The 16,010-nt window shown below is 39.0% G+C and overlaps 1 protein-coding gene across 1 annotated transcript in view; it reads right to left on the bottom strand.

The window, feature by feature from the left end:
- Positions 1 to 16,010, bottom strand: part of GUCY1B1 (guanylate cyclase 1 soluble subunit beta 1) — a gene marked incomplete at its 3' end in the record, with an annotated part of 35,709 nt that overhangs the window by 4,485 nt on the left and 15,214 nt on the right. The window contains exons 4-10 of the mRNA XM_079534738.1: positions 13,583 to 13,780; positions 5,324 to 5,554; positions 4,382 to 4,498; positions 3,488 to 3,621; positions 2,395 to 2,592; positions 1,659 to 1,896; positions 274 to 414 (exon numbers count right to left, since the gene is read on the bottom strand). Of these exons, the coding sequence (XP_079390864.1) occupies positions 274 to 414; positions 1,659 to 1,896; positions 2,395 to 2,592; positions 3,488 to 3,621; positions 4,382 to 4,498; positions 5,324 to 5,554; positions 13,583 to 13,780 (1,257 nt within the window). The remainder of the gene's footprint in view (positions 1 to 273; positions 415 to 1,658; positions 1,897 to 2,394; positions 2,593 to 3,487; positions 3,622 to 4,381; positions 4,499 to 5,323; positions 5,555 to 13,582; positions 13,781 to 16,010) is intronic.

Raw genomic sequence — 16,010 nt, 5'->3', positions numbered from 1 at the left:
CAAAATGCAAATTTGTTGAATAGATTGGAAAGATCAGAAAACAAACATACATGATGAGGATCTAATTATTTAAATAGTTAAGCACAGCAACTGCATTTGAGGATCTGGGGAACTGCCAATACCACATCTACATGCGACTCTTCATATTGTTTATAGAGATCTATCTCAAAATAATTAATCTACATGGAAAGGGATTTTAGTATTATCATATTTCAAAGCATTGTAATCATATAAAAGAATGGGCTCTTCATTCAAGCCCACACATTTACTAACCTGTACAGGCTCCCCATCAACTTGAACTTGGCCTGCTATTTCCATCATGTCCAATGCTAGGTGGCAGATAGATCGTGCATGATGAATGCAAGGCTCTGGTAGACCACTCACAGTCATATACTTGTCCCCAACTGTTTCCACCTGGCAAGGTACATATTGTTCCATTTATTATCATGGACTTGAGAGTACAATAAAAAGACGTAGCACTCCCTTCGAAGACTGTCCTTTCAAGTGTTTTCCCTATACTTACATTCAAAAAATCTCAATTCCAAAAACATCTTGTATTGATAAGAATTCATTATATTTCAACAACAAAACAAAGACAGTGATTAGGTGAACTTCAGTCTCTTTTTTGGAGTATTCCAGAGTTTGTATAACCATGTTTATTCTCACTCACCCTTGATTTGTCTGGTGCAGGACATAAATTTAATTTAGAGTAAAAACTAGCAATGGATTTTACACATATAAAGACACAAGCATATACATGTGCATGCTCAAAAAGTAATGCCTCGTATTTATTTCCACAGAAACTATAACAAAGAGCACAATAACACTATTTGATATGAGCAAATTCTCAGCTACAAAACACTATTTTTCAACACAGGCACCACCATGAGCTATGCATTTTCTCCAGCAGTGAACAAGAGCCTGCATGTCACAATCATAAAACTTCTCCAGCAGAGATGACCCTTCATTGTTGTCACCACTGCTGAAAAGCACCACCCACCAACCCACTGTGCTCACATCCACTGTTTGGTCTCCATCAACGTTCAGCAAGTGTTAATAAATGTCAATGGGTGCCATTTTTTCCACATGGAGGAATTCAGTGCCACATCTTTGCTTCAAACACACTTCCATGTCAGACATCATTTTGCAGACTGCCCCTCTGCTGCCCTCTGTCACATGGCAGTAGCAAGTAATTGGCAGAAATGTTCAATATCTACTGCCACACCATCAACATCCATCTCTTGATGCCATGGGCCAACTATTTATTATTAATAGAAGGCATTCCTTTTGGAGCAGCCCTTGTATATACGGGCTACATATCTATCCACTTATCTACCTCCTACCATATCTGCAACTAAACCTCAGTACTATTGAAGGAATAAAACTGAATAACAAATTATAGCTTACAGCTAGGAGGCCCAGGTACATGACTTAAAGCAAACTGCTTACATAAATTTTTACATCTTCTAAATGTGGAAGCAAATTAGTGTATCCAACTAACAGGTGACTATGCACAAACACTGCAAAAAACTATTGACTCACAGGGCAGAGAGAAAAACAACATACTCCTCTTTACATTCCAAAGGATGGAAAAGAGCAACATGAGAGTAAATTATTGAAAAATCACAGGCTAAATTACTTGAAAATCTACTGCTTACCTTGTAAACAAAGGGATTCCTTCGTGAATCAGTTAGAATATCAAATCTCGTGTAAAGATCATTTAAAAGATTAACAATCTTCATAGCTCCCTCTCCAGAGGCATGCTTACTACAGAAGGCATTGAATCCAACAATGCCACTAAAGAGAATGGTGACATTGTCGTATCGCTTAGCTGGAACAGGACGCTTGTGTCTCAGCTCATTTGCCACCGACGGTGGTAGAACGGAGTACAGTAATCTAAATTAGTCAGCAAGAAAGGCACAGGCAAAACAGAAAGAATTTTGAGCAAGGTCTCTACATAACATAGACACATTATTAATTCTTCTGACAAGATTTGTTAATAGTGTCTTGGATCATTTTTGCTTTCTGCTTGAGCGTTTCTGCCACATCAACTGGATGGCAGGTAAGAAAGTTTGCAAAACTATTTTAGGTTAATTAGCAAAGTAAAAAGAATTGCCAGTTCACTTCTCCTCTAGTGTACTTATAAAGGAAGGAGCCATCAAAACAGCCATTTTCATGTAGGCGACAGCCTACACTGCAGATGACACATGACTATCTAAATTAAGAACAAAACCCTTCAAGGAACTGAAGTGAAATGTTCTTTCTTGACTTCAAAATTATTGGCCTTGAATATTTTTTACGTTCTCCAAGATTCTTTTATTTTATAAAGAAGGTACCTATAAATAATACAGTGCTGTGACTGTTTCAGCTCAAAAATCAGGATTTGTATCTTACGTGTCTGTCTTTTTCTTTTCATCTTCCAGTGCACGTAGCGTGTGCTGCAGTCTGTCAGTGAGGATCTCAAGCTCTTGAGTCAGTTTATATTCCTCTCTGAACTGCTCTCCCAAAAGAACCAGATCACGGGTAGCATCATGCAATGGAATATCACTCAGATATAACCCTCTTCTGGTTAAATCATCCAAGTTCATAACACTACAATGCGAAGAGATAGACAGTTGTGAGTAGATAGACAGGAGTATAATTAAGCTTGCCAAAGGAGCACTTAAACCTTAGATGAACAGCAGAGAATATGAAATAGGAGAAAAAAAGTGTGCTTCTAAAAATCTGATGAGCTGTATAAAATATTCCTTCCACAAAATCCTTGGAGTTCACTTGTTTTAAAACACAGCTCTTGATTTTACCTTTAAATATAGAATTCGCATGAGTTCCATGAACATACGAAACGCACGTTCTTCAGTGCACAAATAAAAGTGAGATTATGTTAAGGTAGCATCTTTCTGTCTTCAGCCACTCTGTACATCACTTTTATACACAAGGTGAACGTTTTATACACGTGGTGAACGTTGAGGGTTGGACTCGATGATCTCTGGAGGTCCCTTCCAACCCCTACAATTCTGTGATTCCTACAATTCTGTGAAGTCTGGTGTATTAGCTCAATGAGCATTTAGCTAAAGCCCTCCATTCAATCCCTAATTCCAAACACTCTCTTCATAATCACTGCTGCTCTATTACACTAAAATTACTGAAAAAAAATACATGAATCCACATAGGAAACCGAATCAGTGACATCTCTCAGCATTCTCAGAATAAGAAACAAACATCAAAACTTGCCAAACGTTGCTGAATAGAGGAATTCTCACTCATCCAAACTAAGCCAGAGCATCCCAGTGCTTATACTGAATTATTTCATAAGCATCCAAGTTCCAATGTTTAAATGCTCCTCCCTCTTTTCATATAAACACAACAAAATCTATTAAATCCATACCCAAGCCAACTAATCTCGGTAACATTACTCTCATAGATATTCATAAAATCAGTAACTGTAAAATGAAAAGCAGTATTACACAACTCTTATTGTTTAAAGTACCTTGGTGAACAAAGAAAGAGAATGCTGTCTGCTTCAGGCAAGTAGATCATTTGCCCTTTCAGGCGTAAGCAACTGATTTCTGTGCCAGTCAACTCATCTTCACACTCCAGCTTCTCTACATCCAACAGCCCCTCCTGGTGAAAAAAAAAAAAAAAAAAAAAATCACAATTACTTTATCATTGCACTGGTTTATGTGTTACTTCACAACATCTGTTTAAATGCCTTCACTATGAAGGTCATCATGATGTCTAAAATAGCTACACCTTATCTTAAAATCCAATTATCCCTTGAAAACAAAACACTGTCCTCACTTCAACACTGATATTCTGCCTCAGAGATTCAAATCATGGCATCTTTCCTTAATTTCAAGTTCTTCTTCTCTTCACAATAGTTTGACAAAAAGATTGTCTACTCTATGAACTTCACAGAATGCCTAAGAAGTATTGCTGGCTTCTCTCAGGAAGTTCTTTAGCATAGTAGGTGCAATTCTACATTCTGCATTCATTGTTTCATCCTGCCTGCCTCCCCACTCCTGTTCCATGTGAATGTATGGGCCCAAATTGTAACATATTTCATATTTGCCTCCTTTGTCATAATTAAGTAAAACTAAGTGCAACAGCCCTTCCTTTCCTTCATTAAATTGTTATGTATGAGTTTGGCCTCTTGCCAGGAAAGCCTCAGATGAGAAGTATATGTATTTCACCACCCCTGTTTAGCAGTTAAGTCAATTTAACACACTGAATTCAGATCCGTGATTTTTTTTTTCTTGGCTCAAGACTCATCAGGATCCAGGCTTACTACTATGTTCTCTGAAGACTTCTGCTTTTTCCATACTGCTTTTTTCTCCCATGCCTGCTTACTTATAGAAATGCCAAGTGAATATTTTCGAGTTACCTTGGTCCTCAGTACAAAGACTGTATTGATATGTGAGAGGATCCCATGGAAACTAATATCAATATGAGGCCGGACCAAGGAGAACACTGACAAAAGACTGCAGTTTCCTGGTTGCAGCTGAAATTTAAAGAAAAAAAAAACACAAAAAGAAACAATTGAATTATGTTACAATAAAAGAATACATTGAATAATTATATTCACCTTGCTTAAATTACAGTACTGAATGGAAGAGAATATATACTTGATGCATTTCTCCATTAGAACACAAGGTTTTCAAATTAAGGATTTTACAACAAAAGTATCATTGGCTTCAAAATGCAATTCTAGCCTGCAAGATGACTTTGTAAAATTGTGTTAGATTGTTTCATGTTAATCATCTGTCAAACTATTCCCTAACTATAAAAAAAAAATGTAAGAAAGCTTTGCAGTCAAAAAAAAGCTCTCCTCATTAGTACCATCCCTCAAACATGCTTTTCAACGATAAGCCATTTTCTCCAAGGTGTTGTCTGGCTGTAACGATCCTCATAGTCATCCTCAGTAGGCTAAACAGTTACAGCTGTTCAGTGAGTGACCTTGAGAAGAATTTACAAAGCTCTTCTTTCAAATTTTTCTGCAAAATCCAGAAGGAAATCACACACACACAAAGGCAGGAAAAGTGTTCTCCGTTCAAGCGTATTCCTTGGTCTGTTACTGCCCATTACAGACATGATTTTTAAGGAACAGAGCTACTGTAGGTTAAGGGCTACTTTTTGAAGTCCTTTTTCAAACAACAGCAGCACAACACAGTAGATATTATACATGGGGATGTTCTTTAGACAGAAAATCCTGTTTTATCAATCTTTGGGGGAAAAAAATGAACAAAAACAACCCAACAAAAAAAACCACCTGCATGATCTAGTATAAGAACTCTCCATAATTATTAATATGTAAGAATCATCTGACCTGTGGAAGGACTCTGTATATTGCATTGCCACACTGTGTGACCACCAGATCTCTGTCAAATATTATGTGGAAAGGAAAAGCCTTGCAGAAAGTATATGGACTGATGCGAGACTCTTGGGTACCATTTTCTTCAAATCTGTCAAGGTCCTCATAGTAGTCCTCTTCTTTAGATTCTTTCTCTTCAATTAAAAATTGAATGTGGTCACATTCCTCATTCCGCTGTTGAATAACCTAGGAAAAATAAAAAAATAAAGAAGGAAAAGATGAAAGACTAAAAACTTTGCTATTCCATATTAACCAGAATGTCACTATGAACACTATGATTAGACCAGAAAAATCTTAGAACAGCATTTGTACCTTGAAAAATTCTGTATTCTAATAAATATGTCTGTTTTAGAAATTCTTTATAATTCCAGGGGAAGAATTATTACCTAGCTGAGCTGCAGTTGCTCTTTGCATGAACAGTATATCCCTGAAATCTATGTTGCCTGAGTGAAATGCACATCCTGAAATCAGGGATGCAGGCTCAGGTTATGCTTGCTTTCATTGGTATGTGTCACACAATAGAATTCTCCCTCTCTTTGAATGGACCTGTTGCAAGTCTTGAATTTCACAAGGCACTTGAATCCTTATTTTAATGAAAGCTGTTTGCAAGGCCTGCAACATAACAGCAAACAGTGCTTGACCAGAGGGTGGGCATGTCATAACCAGCCAGAAGAGCCGCAGAGGGAGCAGAGCTCTGCAATACACAGCCCTTGCCCAAGCAAGCAGTGCTGACTACAAGATCATGCTCAAAAAATAAAACTAGAAGCAATTACAGTCTTCTCCAAGTCACATTCTGTATTAAATTCCAGCAAAATTTACAATAGCAAAATCATAAATAAATGTCTTGAATACAGCACTTTGCTTCAGTAAATTTGCTTAGTCAAAAACTAAAAAGGATTATTTTGTTTCCAAGGAGTCGTATGCTGTAGTATAATTAAAGCTAATAATTAATAGAATAGCACAATTTACCTTGAGAGGCCAAACTCACCTCTTCTCAAGTCTAATTAGGTTTAGTGACTGGAACAGAACAATTCTATTTGTACAGTACTGTTAAACAGCAACTTTTTGGAACACGTTGCACTTTATTGTACTTCCATCTAAAGTCTGATCCTAAACCTATGAAAGCAATTAAAAAAAGAAAAAAAGGTCTTCTTAAAATCCCTAATGCATCCTAAGTCTGCCTTTTACACATTATCTGGTCACAGAGAACAACAGTTAAAATACAAAAAAAAAAGCAGATATGCACAAACACTCATGTTTAGACTTTTTAAACACTTCTCCTCTACAGCCATGTTAGCTGGTGTGCTGGGGAGTGGTGATACTTCATTTGTTCCTATTCACAAGCACAAAACAATATTTTATTGCTAAATGGTGCTTAATTTAAGAAGCCGGTGTTCCTTCATCCTCTATTCGAACATAAAGGAAAGACAGGCTCTCCTGGAGGGCAATTCAGAGTAGGAAGCTAATTTAAGTGCTCTATGTAACGTGATGCACTAATTTTTCTATTGAGCATGTAACTTAGAGAAAGATCAGCCTATCATTTACTAACCAATGCAAGTACCTGAAGCTGGATGTAAGAACAAGTTCAAATGTTAATGATGATAATGTTTACTTTATTTTAAAAGCTCTGTTGGTAATCCACGTGGCAGTGTGTAGCAAAGATAAATGGGAAATTATCAGTTAACAAGGGGTAAGCCACAGAAAGAGGATACAGTGGTCATTTGAAGAAAATAAATCGCATGGGTTTATCTAGTAAAGCAGAACACAGTAGATGGCATCCTAGGTTTCTTCTGAATTCACAGCTTAAGGGTCTTCAACATCCTCCTCTTCATTTAAATCATTATCCCTGTAATTGAGAGAGTCTGTGGCCATACTGAGGATTGATAAAATGCAGGTAGCATCTTAGTTCTCATTTTCCTTCACTCGTCAGCATACTTACTGGTTTTATTTCATTATTACTACTGTTATGGCCATGGGATAGCTGAGATTATACACAGTAATTTTTCAAATTCTGCAGAACTAGTGCTAAAACTGATCTATTTTTACAGAAGATTTCTAGTCTTGAATCTTATTTCACAGTGTTGCTCTTGCCAGCAAAAAAATGCGTAATTTGGATAAAAAAAAGCTTCACCATCCAGCAATGCAGTCATGTAAGTTTCAAAAAATCCAATATTTTTCAGGAAATATTTATATTGACAGTACATGACCTTTCAGAGAAATTAATACCATCACCCAACGACCATATTAGTCAGAGGCTGCAGATGGGGCCTCACAAGAGCCGAGCAGAGGGGGACGATCACCTCCCTCTCCTGCTGGCCGCCCCTTTTTCATGCAGCCCACAACACAGCCGGCCTTCCGGGCTGCAGGCGCACACTGCTGCCTCATGGCCAGCTTCTCGTCCACCAGGACCCCAAGTCCTTCTGCGCAGGGCTGCTCTCAAGCAGATCTTCCCCCAGTCTGTATCAATACCTGGGATTGTCCTGACCCAATGCAGTACCCTGCACTTGGCCTCGTTGAACCTCATTAGGTTCACATGGCCACTTCTCCATCCTGCCCAGGTCCCTCTGGATGCTTCCCTTCCCTCCAATGCATCGACTGCACCGCTCAGCTTGGTGCCATCTGCAAACTTGCTGAGGCTGCACTCGATGCCATCATCTGTCATTGATGAAGATGCTGAAGAGCACCAGTCCCAAGAGCGACCCCTGAGGGACACTGCTTGTGACCGGCCTCCACCTGACAAAGAACCATTGATCACAGCCCTGTGGCTGCATCCAGCCAACCAATTCCTAATTCATCCAACAGTCCATCCTTCAAATCCACACCTCCATAGGTGAGAGAGAAGGATGTGCTGAAGGACCATGTCAAAGGCTTTGCAGAAGTCCAGACAGATGACATCCATTGCCCTTCCCCTGTCCACTGATGCTGCCACTCCATCACAGAAGGCCACCAGATTGGTCAGGCACGATCTGCCCTCAGTGAAGCCATGCTGGCTGTCCCAGAGCTGACACGCTACAGGCCAACCACATGGAAACATGACAGATTCACAGTACAGCCACTGTGCCGGCTGAACATTATTAGTAATACTGATATGCTATGGACGGGGAAGGCTTATTGAGGTTTTGTTCTGGCCCTCCTTGCACAGGCCCTTATTAAGGGAAGCTACAATTTTATCCCTCTACAGGCTAAGTAAGCTACTGATTCAGCCTTAAATAACACCCAATTTCATGCCTTTGTTGCTCACTTCATTTATGCGCTAGCTAATCTTTCTATCTTGTTATTTCATTAACCTCAAACAACTTAGACTTCTTCTCTGAGGCATTTGAGATACAGATAAAATTCAATCTTCAAAATTTAATGTATGAATGCACACATATGCGTGCTGTGGTTTAACCCAGCAGCAGCTAAACATCACAGAGACTTTCACTCACCTCCCCCCTCTCCACCTCACTGCGATAGGTGGAAGAGGATCAGAAGAAAAAAAAAAATTAGAACTTGTGGATTGAGGTAAAAACTATTTACTAAGGCAGAAAAGGAAAATAAAAATAACAGTAATTATAATAATATACACACATACATATACAAAAGAAGTGACAGACAAGCAATTGCTCACCACCCTCTGACCAATGCTTATCCAGTCTCCAAGCAGCAGCAGCTCCCCTAGCCAATTCCCCACCATTTTTTATGGTTTTTTTTTTTTTTGTTTTGTTTTTTTTGGTATGATGTCTTATGGTACAGAATTTACCTTTGAACAGTTTAGGTCAGCTGTCCTGGTTCTGTACCCTCTCAGCTCCTTGTGCCCTCCCAGACACCCCTGCTGGCAGGACAGTAAAAGAAGCCAAAAACCTGAAACGTCCTTTGCTCATACAGCAGTGCTCAGCAACAACTAAACACCAATGCATTATCAACATTGTTCTTCTCCTAAAGCCAAAACATAGCACCATATCAGACACTTTGAAGAAAAAAATCAATTCTGTTCCAGCTGAAACCAGGATAATATACATGCATATATTTTGCCATCCTAGAAGATGAAAGCCATCCTAAATAAGATAATGAGATAATACACAGAATAAGTCAGACAATCTGCTCAGACATACCACATCCTCTGGGAGTGTTCTTGACTTATAGTGACATCCACAGTAATTAAATGTTCCCTTGAATAGCCAGGACTTTCATTTGTCAGGAAGTTTAAAATCAGCACTTCTGGCCATAACTTAACATGTTACATTTTTTTCCTTTCGCTTCTAAGTCAGTCCAACTTATTTGATGAGATACTTACTTGGCAGAATGACCTGCCCTACAAAGCATAAAATAAACTTAACTAGGACGAAACTTTCCTATTGATAAGCTTAACTAGGATGGAACTCTCCTATTGTCTCGTTACGCCAGCCTACTTTGCAAGCCACGGAATTCCAGTATCACTTCAAATATTACTGAGGAAGCATCTATCAAATGCCTGGCAAATGAAAGTTCAGTGATAGAACTGACAAAGCCAGGAACCAAGTCTATTTCTTTTCATCTCTAGTCTCAGCTGAAGTGACATCAGCTCACCACGTGTAAGAGCACAGTCACCATAGAAACAGCAGTTAAAAACGGAGGGGAAAATCTCTCTGCTGTTTTCAAAGAGAATATATAACATCTTACTGGTTATCCACCTGTGCTTTTTAGAAGACGTAATTTCAATTTTTTTTTTTTTTTTTTTTTGTGTGTGTGTGTGTGTGTGTGTGTGTGTGTGTAGCCAAGTGAAAAATTACACTAATATTTCAGAGGGGGACAATTCAAAGTCATTTTAAAAATGACTCAGTGGTTTATTTGCTGACCTTCACACAAGATACTTAATAAAGTAGTATCATTGTGTTACAGCATGTATACTGAACACATGCTATCTGTTAAAACTTCCACTGATACTCCTGCAAGAAATGACTCAGTTACAAGCAGTTCCACAATACAGACTTGTATTGCAGCATTAGGAAGAAACAGAATGTTACTGGACAGAATATTTTTCCTTTGGATTGTAAAGCTGAACACGAAGACAGGTTTTTGCCATTTAACACTGAATACAGGATAAAATTCTTGATCCCTTCTGATCAAAACTGACCATGCAATGCTACTTGATGCATTTCACTACAGCTGCTCCAGGGAGGTCCTAAGGCAAATCAGTTTATTGTGGAAGTGGCACCGTTGTTAGCTTTGCACATCCGAGGTGAACTGAAGGGATGTCTGCATCTGTCACTTGGTTTTGAGGTGCGGACTGTCTCACTTTGCTGAACCTCTGAGTCTTGAGCTGGTGATGTTTCCAGGTGCCCTTGCATCAGAATTAGAGGCCGATTATGCTCTGTGATTTCCTTGTCTTCATACAAAGGTAACTTTTAATATATGGCTTAGTATTGCTTGTTCTCAATGACAAGTACCCAACCAGTTTTTAGGGCAGCTTCTCAGCAGGTCACATTCTGGCTTTGTTGTTTTGGATTGTCACGAGTAATGACAGTTAGAAATTACCATCTTGACAAGAATTTTCTCTAGCTCCCTTTCATTTACTACTGTAAACCATTTCTCCTGACAGTCTAAAATATACATTCTGATAACCTGCTCTTACATAATAACAGAACTGCAGAAGTCAGTTTTCCCAACATGTTCTTTTGGCTTTGTAGGATTTTCCAACAATTCCTCATTGTCCTGTATCATTTGTAGTCCTGAGAGAATCTCTGTCCTAACTTCACCTTCACCTTTATAGACAAACAACCTCTGACAAGCGAAGCAAGAGAAGGTACAGCCAGAAGGCTGCTAACAGAGATCTTATGCCAATGTCAGTAACCAGCAATGCAAAGAAGTATTTTTAGTCGTTACACTGAGACAGGCAGAACAAAAATATTTTTAGTGCATTTTCAAAGTCAGGAACGATTCTTAGGACAGTACTTACTGCAAAAAATTATATTAACTCTATTTAGCAAAAGTGGATTATGGTATCAGGGAAGATAAACAAATTGGATTTGAATTAATCAGTTGACTACTGTCAAGGTAGGCTTCCCTGGTTTAATGTGTTGCAACTGTGAATCCAAGTTTAAAAAAAAAAAAAAATAACCTCCTTTTGGTACTAACAGAGTTTAACAGAGACAAAATCAGATCTTTTTTCTTCCTTGCCTTCAGCATACACATACCTTAGATGTTAAAAGGCATCTTTCCTGAAAGATGTCTTTCTGGAAAAAGAGCTACTGTATACCACAAGAACATGCATTTCTATGTATGCACGTCTACAGAGAATAGTTCTGGGTAAAAATGCAGAAAGAGGGTAAAAATTAAACATTCTTTTTTTTCCTATTTGGCCATTTCTCCAACCAAAGAAATAACCTAGGAAACAAAAGGCACAATGTATTTTTCTTCAATATTTACTTTGCTTCATGTGATCATGCGATTATTTAGTTTCTCTTTGCACCCCATTCAGCAGACACTGGAAATGCCTACAAATTAATTCCAGGGTTGTGGAATATCTGAAAAACAAGCAAACAGAATAGGATTGGGCTGCCATGCACTCCAGGGGTCAATACAGGATCCAGTCCTATTCAACTTATTCATTAATATTCTGGATGATGGGCCTAGACTGCTGGTGATATAAAGTGGGGAAGAGTATCTGATACGCCAGAAGGTCACACTGCCATACAGAGGGACTGGACTGACTGACAGAAACTTAGTGATGTGCAAGAAATGAAAGTATGGACTCTGCACCTGGGAAGAAGTAACCTTATGCACCTGCATACATTGAGGATTGCCCAGCTGAAATTTGCAGAAAAGGTCCTCGTGAACACCAAGCTGAGCACTGGTATTTTCCAACATGATCTTCCCAAGAAAGTGACACTCAGATTGAAAATACAATTTGTCAGAAGTTTGTCCTGGTAGCTGTTTTGAACAACCTGGATTTATCCCCTGCCCCACTGATCAGTTTTGCCTCTGCACAACCCTGTGATGATGCTGGCAGAACTCCCTGTGACACATAAGAAAACCGAATAGCATAAGGGAACAGATACAAGTAAAAATAACCCAGAAAAACAAATGTTATTTTGAACTTAGTTCACTTCCTCCATCTAGTTTATTTTATAGCTCCGTAACAGCTGAAGGGATCAGTAGAAGAATCTGAATAAACAGGGACCAACAAAGAGGATTGTTTTAATTCTGTCGCATCCTTCCCTGACTACTAACACCTGCTGTAAATATGGATTTCTACCAAGCAGAATTTAAACAAAGGACATAAGTATATCATCATCACCATATAGCAAAAGCTATTCACTATAAACCTGAGCTTATAACAAGAAACTTGAAAGGCAAATACTCCAAGATTGCAGTAGTAATTACCGCTGTCATGGGAGCCTTTATAAATCTCTTGCATAAGCAAGCTAACGATCACACAAAAATACTTTACAGCAATGACAGAATGAATATGACACTGACGCATTCTTTTGATTTTAGGCTTCAGCCAGATTCATGCTAAAACAAAACATTATTACTTCAGCTGAAGTATACAGTGTAACTCAGCTTGAGAAGTAGAATAGTTAGCAATAGCTGAAACAAAAAAAAGCTTGCTGTGCACATTCAGATTCTTTTCTACTTCATGTACAGTATTTGAGTTGTTACACTTCCAATGGCAAGAAGTGTTTATACTGTTGGTTTCAGCCCATACCTGAAGCTAACCATGTGTTAGGTCACACACTGCTTTTATTCAGTTACTTATGCAAGGCCTGATGAATTAAATGTGTTTGCTACTCTGTACCACCTCAAAACAGGAGTCTCCCATTTCACAAGTGACAGCACACAGGTAGGTAAACTGCATGAGGGGGGAACACTTTTCCACTTCTGGGGCTGTAGCTGCCTATTCAGTCACAATCCCACCCTGCAGAGGTATCTGAACCACAAACATGTATTTGTCCGGGAAAGACCTCCAACGCAGGCCAGAAGGAGGACTCTGCCCTCCAGCATGGCATAATCAATGTGCATTGTTTTGAACTGCTCCTGAATGGGCCTGCCCACAAATTAATGCTGGCCTTCTCACCACATGACTGACCTGTTCTTAAAGCAACTCAAACAACAGCGGCTCTTCTCGAGTCAGTTCTTAAAGCCACCATTTCACAGAGGGCAGCAACAATTGCAGTGATTGTTTGCCATCACTTCTCTTTTCTTGACTTTGTTCTAAAGACATTTAAATGCGAACAACTCTTCAGGCATTACCTTCATATCTATTTCTGTACCGTGGATCTGCTGAGCTACTGTTTTGATGATTCCAATGACAATATCCTGCAGACCTTCCCTCTCTGAATAGTAATGCAGAATGAGTCCTTTCCCCTTCTCCGCATCAGTGCATCTGAAGGAAGGGGCTCGCATACCTGGGTAAATAGTAGCAAGATGGTCATGCAGAGCATCCAGGTTCTAGAAGAAGAAATTTAAAGCATGATTATAAGACATTCACTTGTTAGCTTGGAACAAAAAAATAATAAAAAAAAAAAAACATTTCTTGCCTAATCTGACTCCACCCCTTCTTGTTGGTCACACTCCCTTTGTACTTGTTTTACTACTTCTAAAGCAGCCCCCAGCAGGCTTTTCAGAGCTCGAGGTGTTCTTTCCCCCTGCTGTGCAAACATTTGGACATGAACAGCAGGAAAGCTAGCACTATAAAGAATTACTCTAAGTAGTAAGAATCCATGCATTTCAAAACTACGGTGATTAAAGACTGTATGGGCTTCTCAAATCCAAAGCCCATTCATTTGCATCCTTTCCAAATTCAAGCCCCTGTAATTTCTTTGAATTTAGGCATCAAACATAAATAAGCATGTTTTCATAAAATCTTTCTCCTGTTGACAGTGAAACAAAGGCTACTTCTATCATCATAACAGTCAGACCAAGTTGACAGGGCCTGATCTCAAACACAGACTGAGAATAAGGAGAAAAAACAACCAACAGGACTCATAGAACATGGCTACTGTAAAAATGTTTCAGAAAATATTTGTTTAGAAAGGGAAAAAAGGTCTTCTATATTTTCAACTGATGTCTTGGACGTCTTATGTATTTTACTTTAAATTTTAACAAGACAAATTGACATCTGGAGAGGAAAATAAAAGTGAAATTGAGAGGCATATCTAACGAGGATAATAAAGAGAACAAAGAGATCAGAACCATCCTAAGAATATAGAGACAGCTCTGACTTTGTTTAGGAAGCAATTACCATGGCTCCGGCTTGCTGTTTGCTGTATGGAGTTCAATACACAGAAAGCAATCTGTTTTGCTAAACAGTGTTGCAACTCAAACAACTATTTATCTGTTGTAAAACATATCCACATCCTTTACATCCTAAGCCCAAATCATTACTGTATATTTCAAACACAGTTCTCCCAACCCCCCACACAACTGCTATCACCAGATCCTGAGTATTTTCATCTAGCACAATGGAAAGTGAGGTGAAAATATTTTCAATGTGCTGGCTGGCCCATTTTCCACCTTTCCTGAGCATCTGTCAATCATCAGATCCATGGAACTATACTGAACTTTGTTTCATGTGAGCTGTGAAGCACTTAAACAGCTGGTTCTTCTCCTGGAAGGTCTCCAGAGGAAATGAGGCTCTTAGAAATGAATTCTGTAGGATGTACCCAGACTGAAGCTTCCTCCTTCAGTTTTTTTAGTTGGTTTCAAACTCATGTTTTTGTTGCTATATCAACACCTCCAAACTAAAACTTGGAGAGGCAACAGCAAGGGAGGCAATTTATTCCAGCTGTTAATGAGCATTCAGTTGCAAAAAGAAGAAAAATGTTTGAAGGCAAATTCTGTAAGATCATTACCAGGGTTCAAGACTGGTAAGTTGGAAGAGAGCTTGTGAGATGTGGATGAGAAAAGAGCAAGAACTCCAAGGAAGTGCCCCTGAATCTCCTTAATTGCATTAAGAACTGTGTTTTTGGTACACAAGCTAAAGGATCAGCTGAGAATTATTTTGGAAACAAGACCCTTAAGGAGATGGAAATAGGAAATATGGAAATATCATGGAAATAGAGGGTAAACTATCAAGTTCTACAGTCATCAACATAATTCCAGAAGAAGTTAAGCACAGAATTTTTTTGTATGGCTGTCTCATTATAAACATTTAAGTCTGGCGCAAGCATTGCTACAAATGATGGTAGCCACACTGTGAATGATCACTTTGCCACCCTACTACCTCATTACTGACTTTGTCCAAGAAACATCAAAGCTGAATGCCCTGCATGTGGCAGGGGGTTGGAGATTCATGATCCTGGAGGTCCCTTCCAACCATGGCTACTCTGTGATTCTGTGAATCCATGCAATTTGCTCTTTAGTCTTGAGCCACCAATCATCTAGAGCTGGGGACCTGTCCAGAATGTACTGCAGCACTTTTGAAGTATCCACTGCATCTTTTCTCCCCCATGCATGTGACTATGGAGTGAGCAAAGTACTTATTATATGCAGTCAAGAAGAAGTAGAGATGTGCATCCAGATGCAGGCACCAACACTGCTCTAACATCCTGCCATTTAGACACTGTATCATTATCACTTCCAACAACAACCCTATCTTTGCTCCCAGATTACTCAGATGAATGCCAGAGCTTGTGCTGGTACCAGAGACACTAATTCTAGATCTTGTTAAAAGATGAAA

This window comes from Tetrao urogallus (assembly GCF_951394365.1).
Source record: "Tetrao urogallus genome assembly, chromosome: 4".
NCBI classification, from domain to species: domain Eukaryota; kingdom Metazoa; phylum Chordata; class Aves; order Galliformes; family Phasianidae; genus Tetrao; species Tetrao urogallus.
The sequence above is the reverse complement of the archived record's forward strand: the minus strand, read 5'-3'. Positions and strand labels throughout refer to the sequence as shown.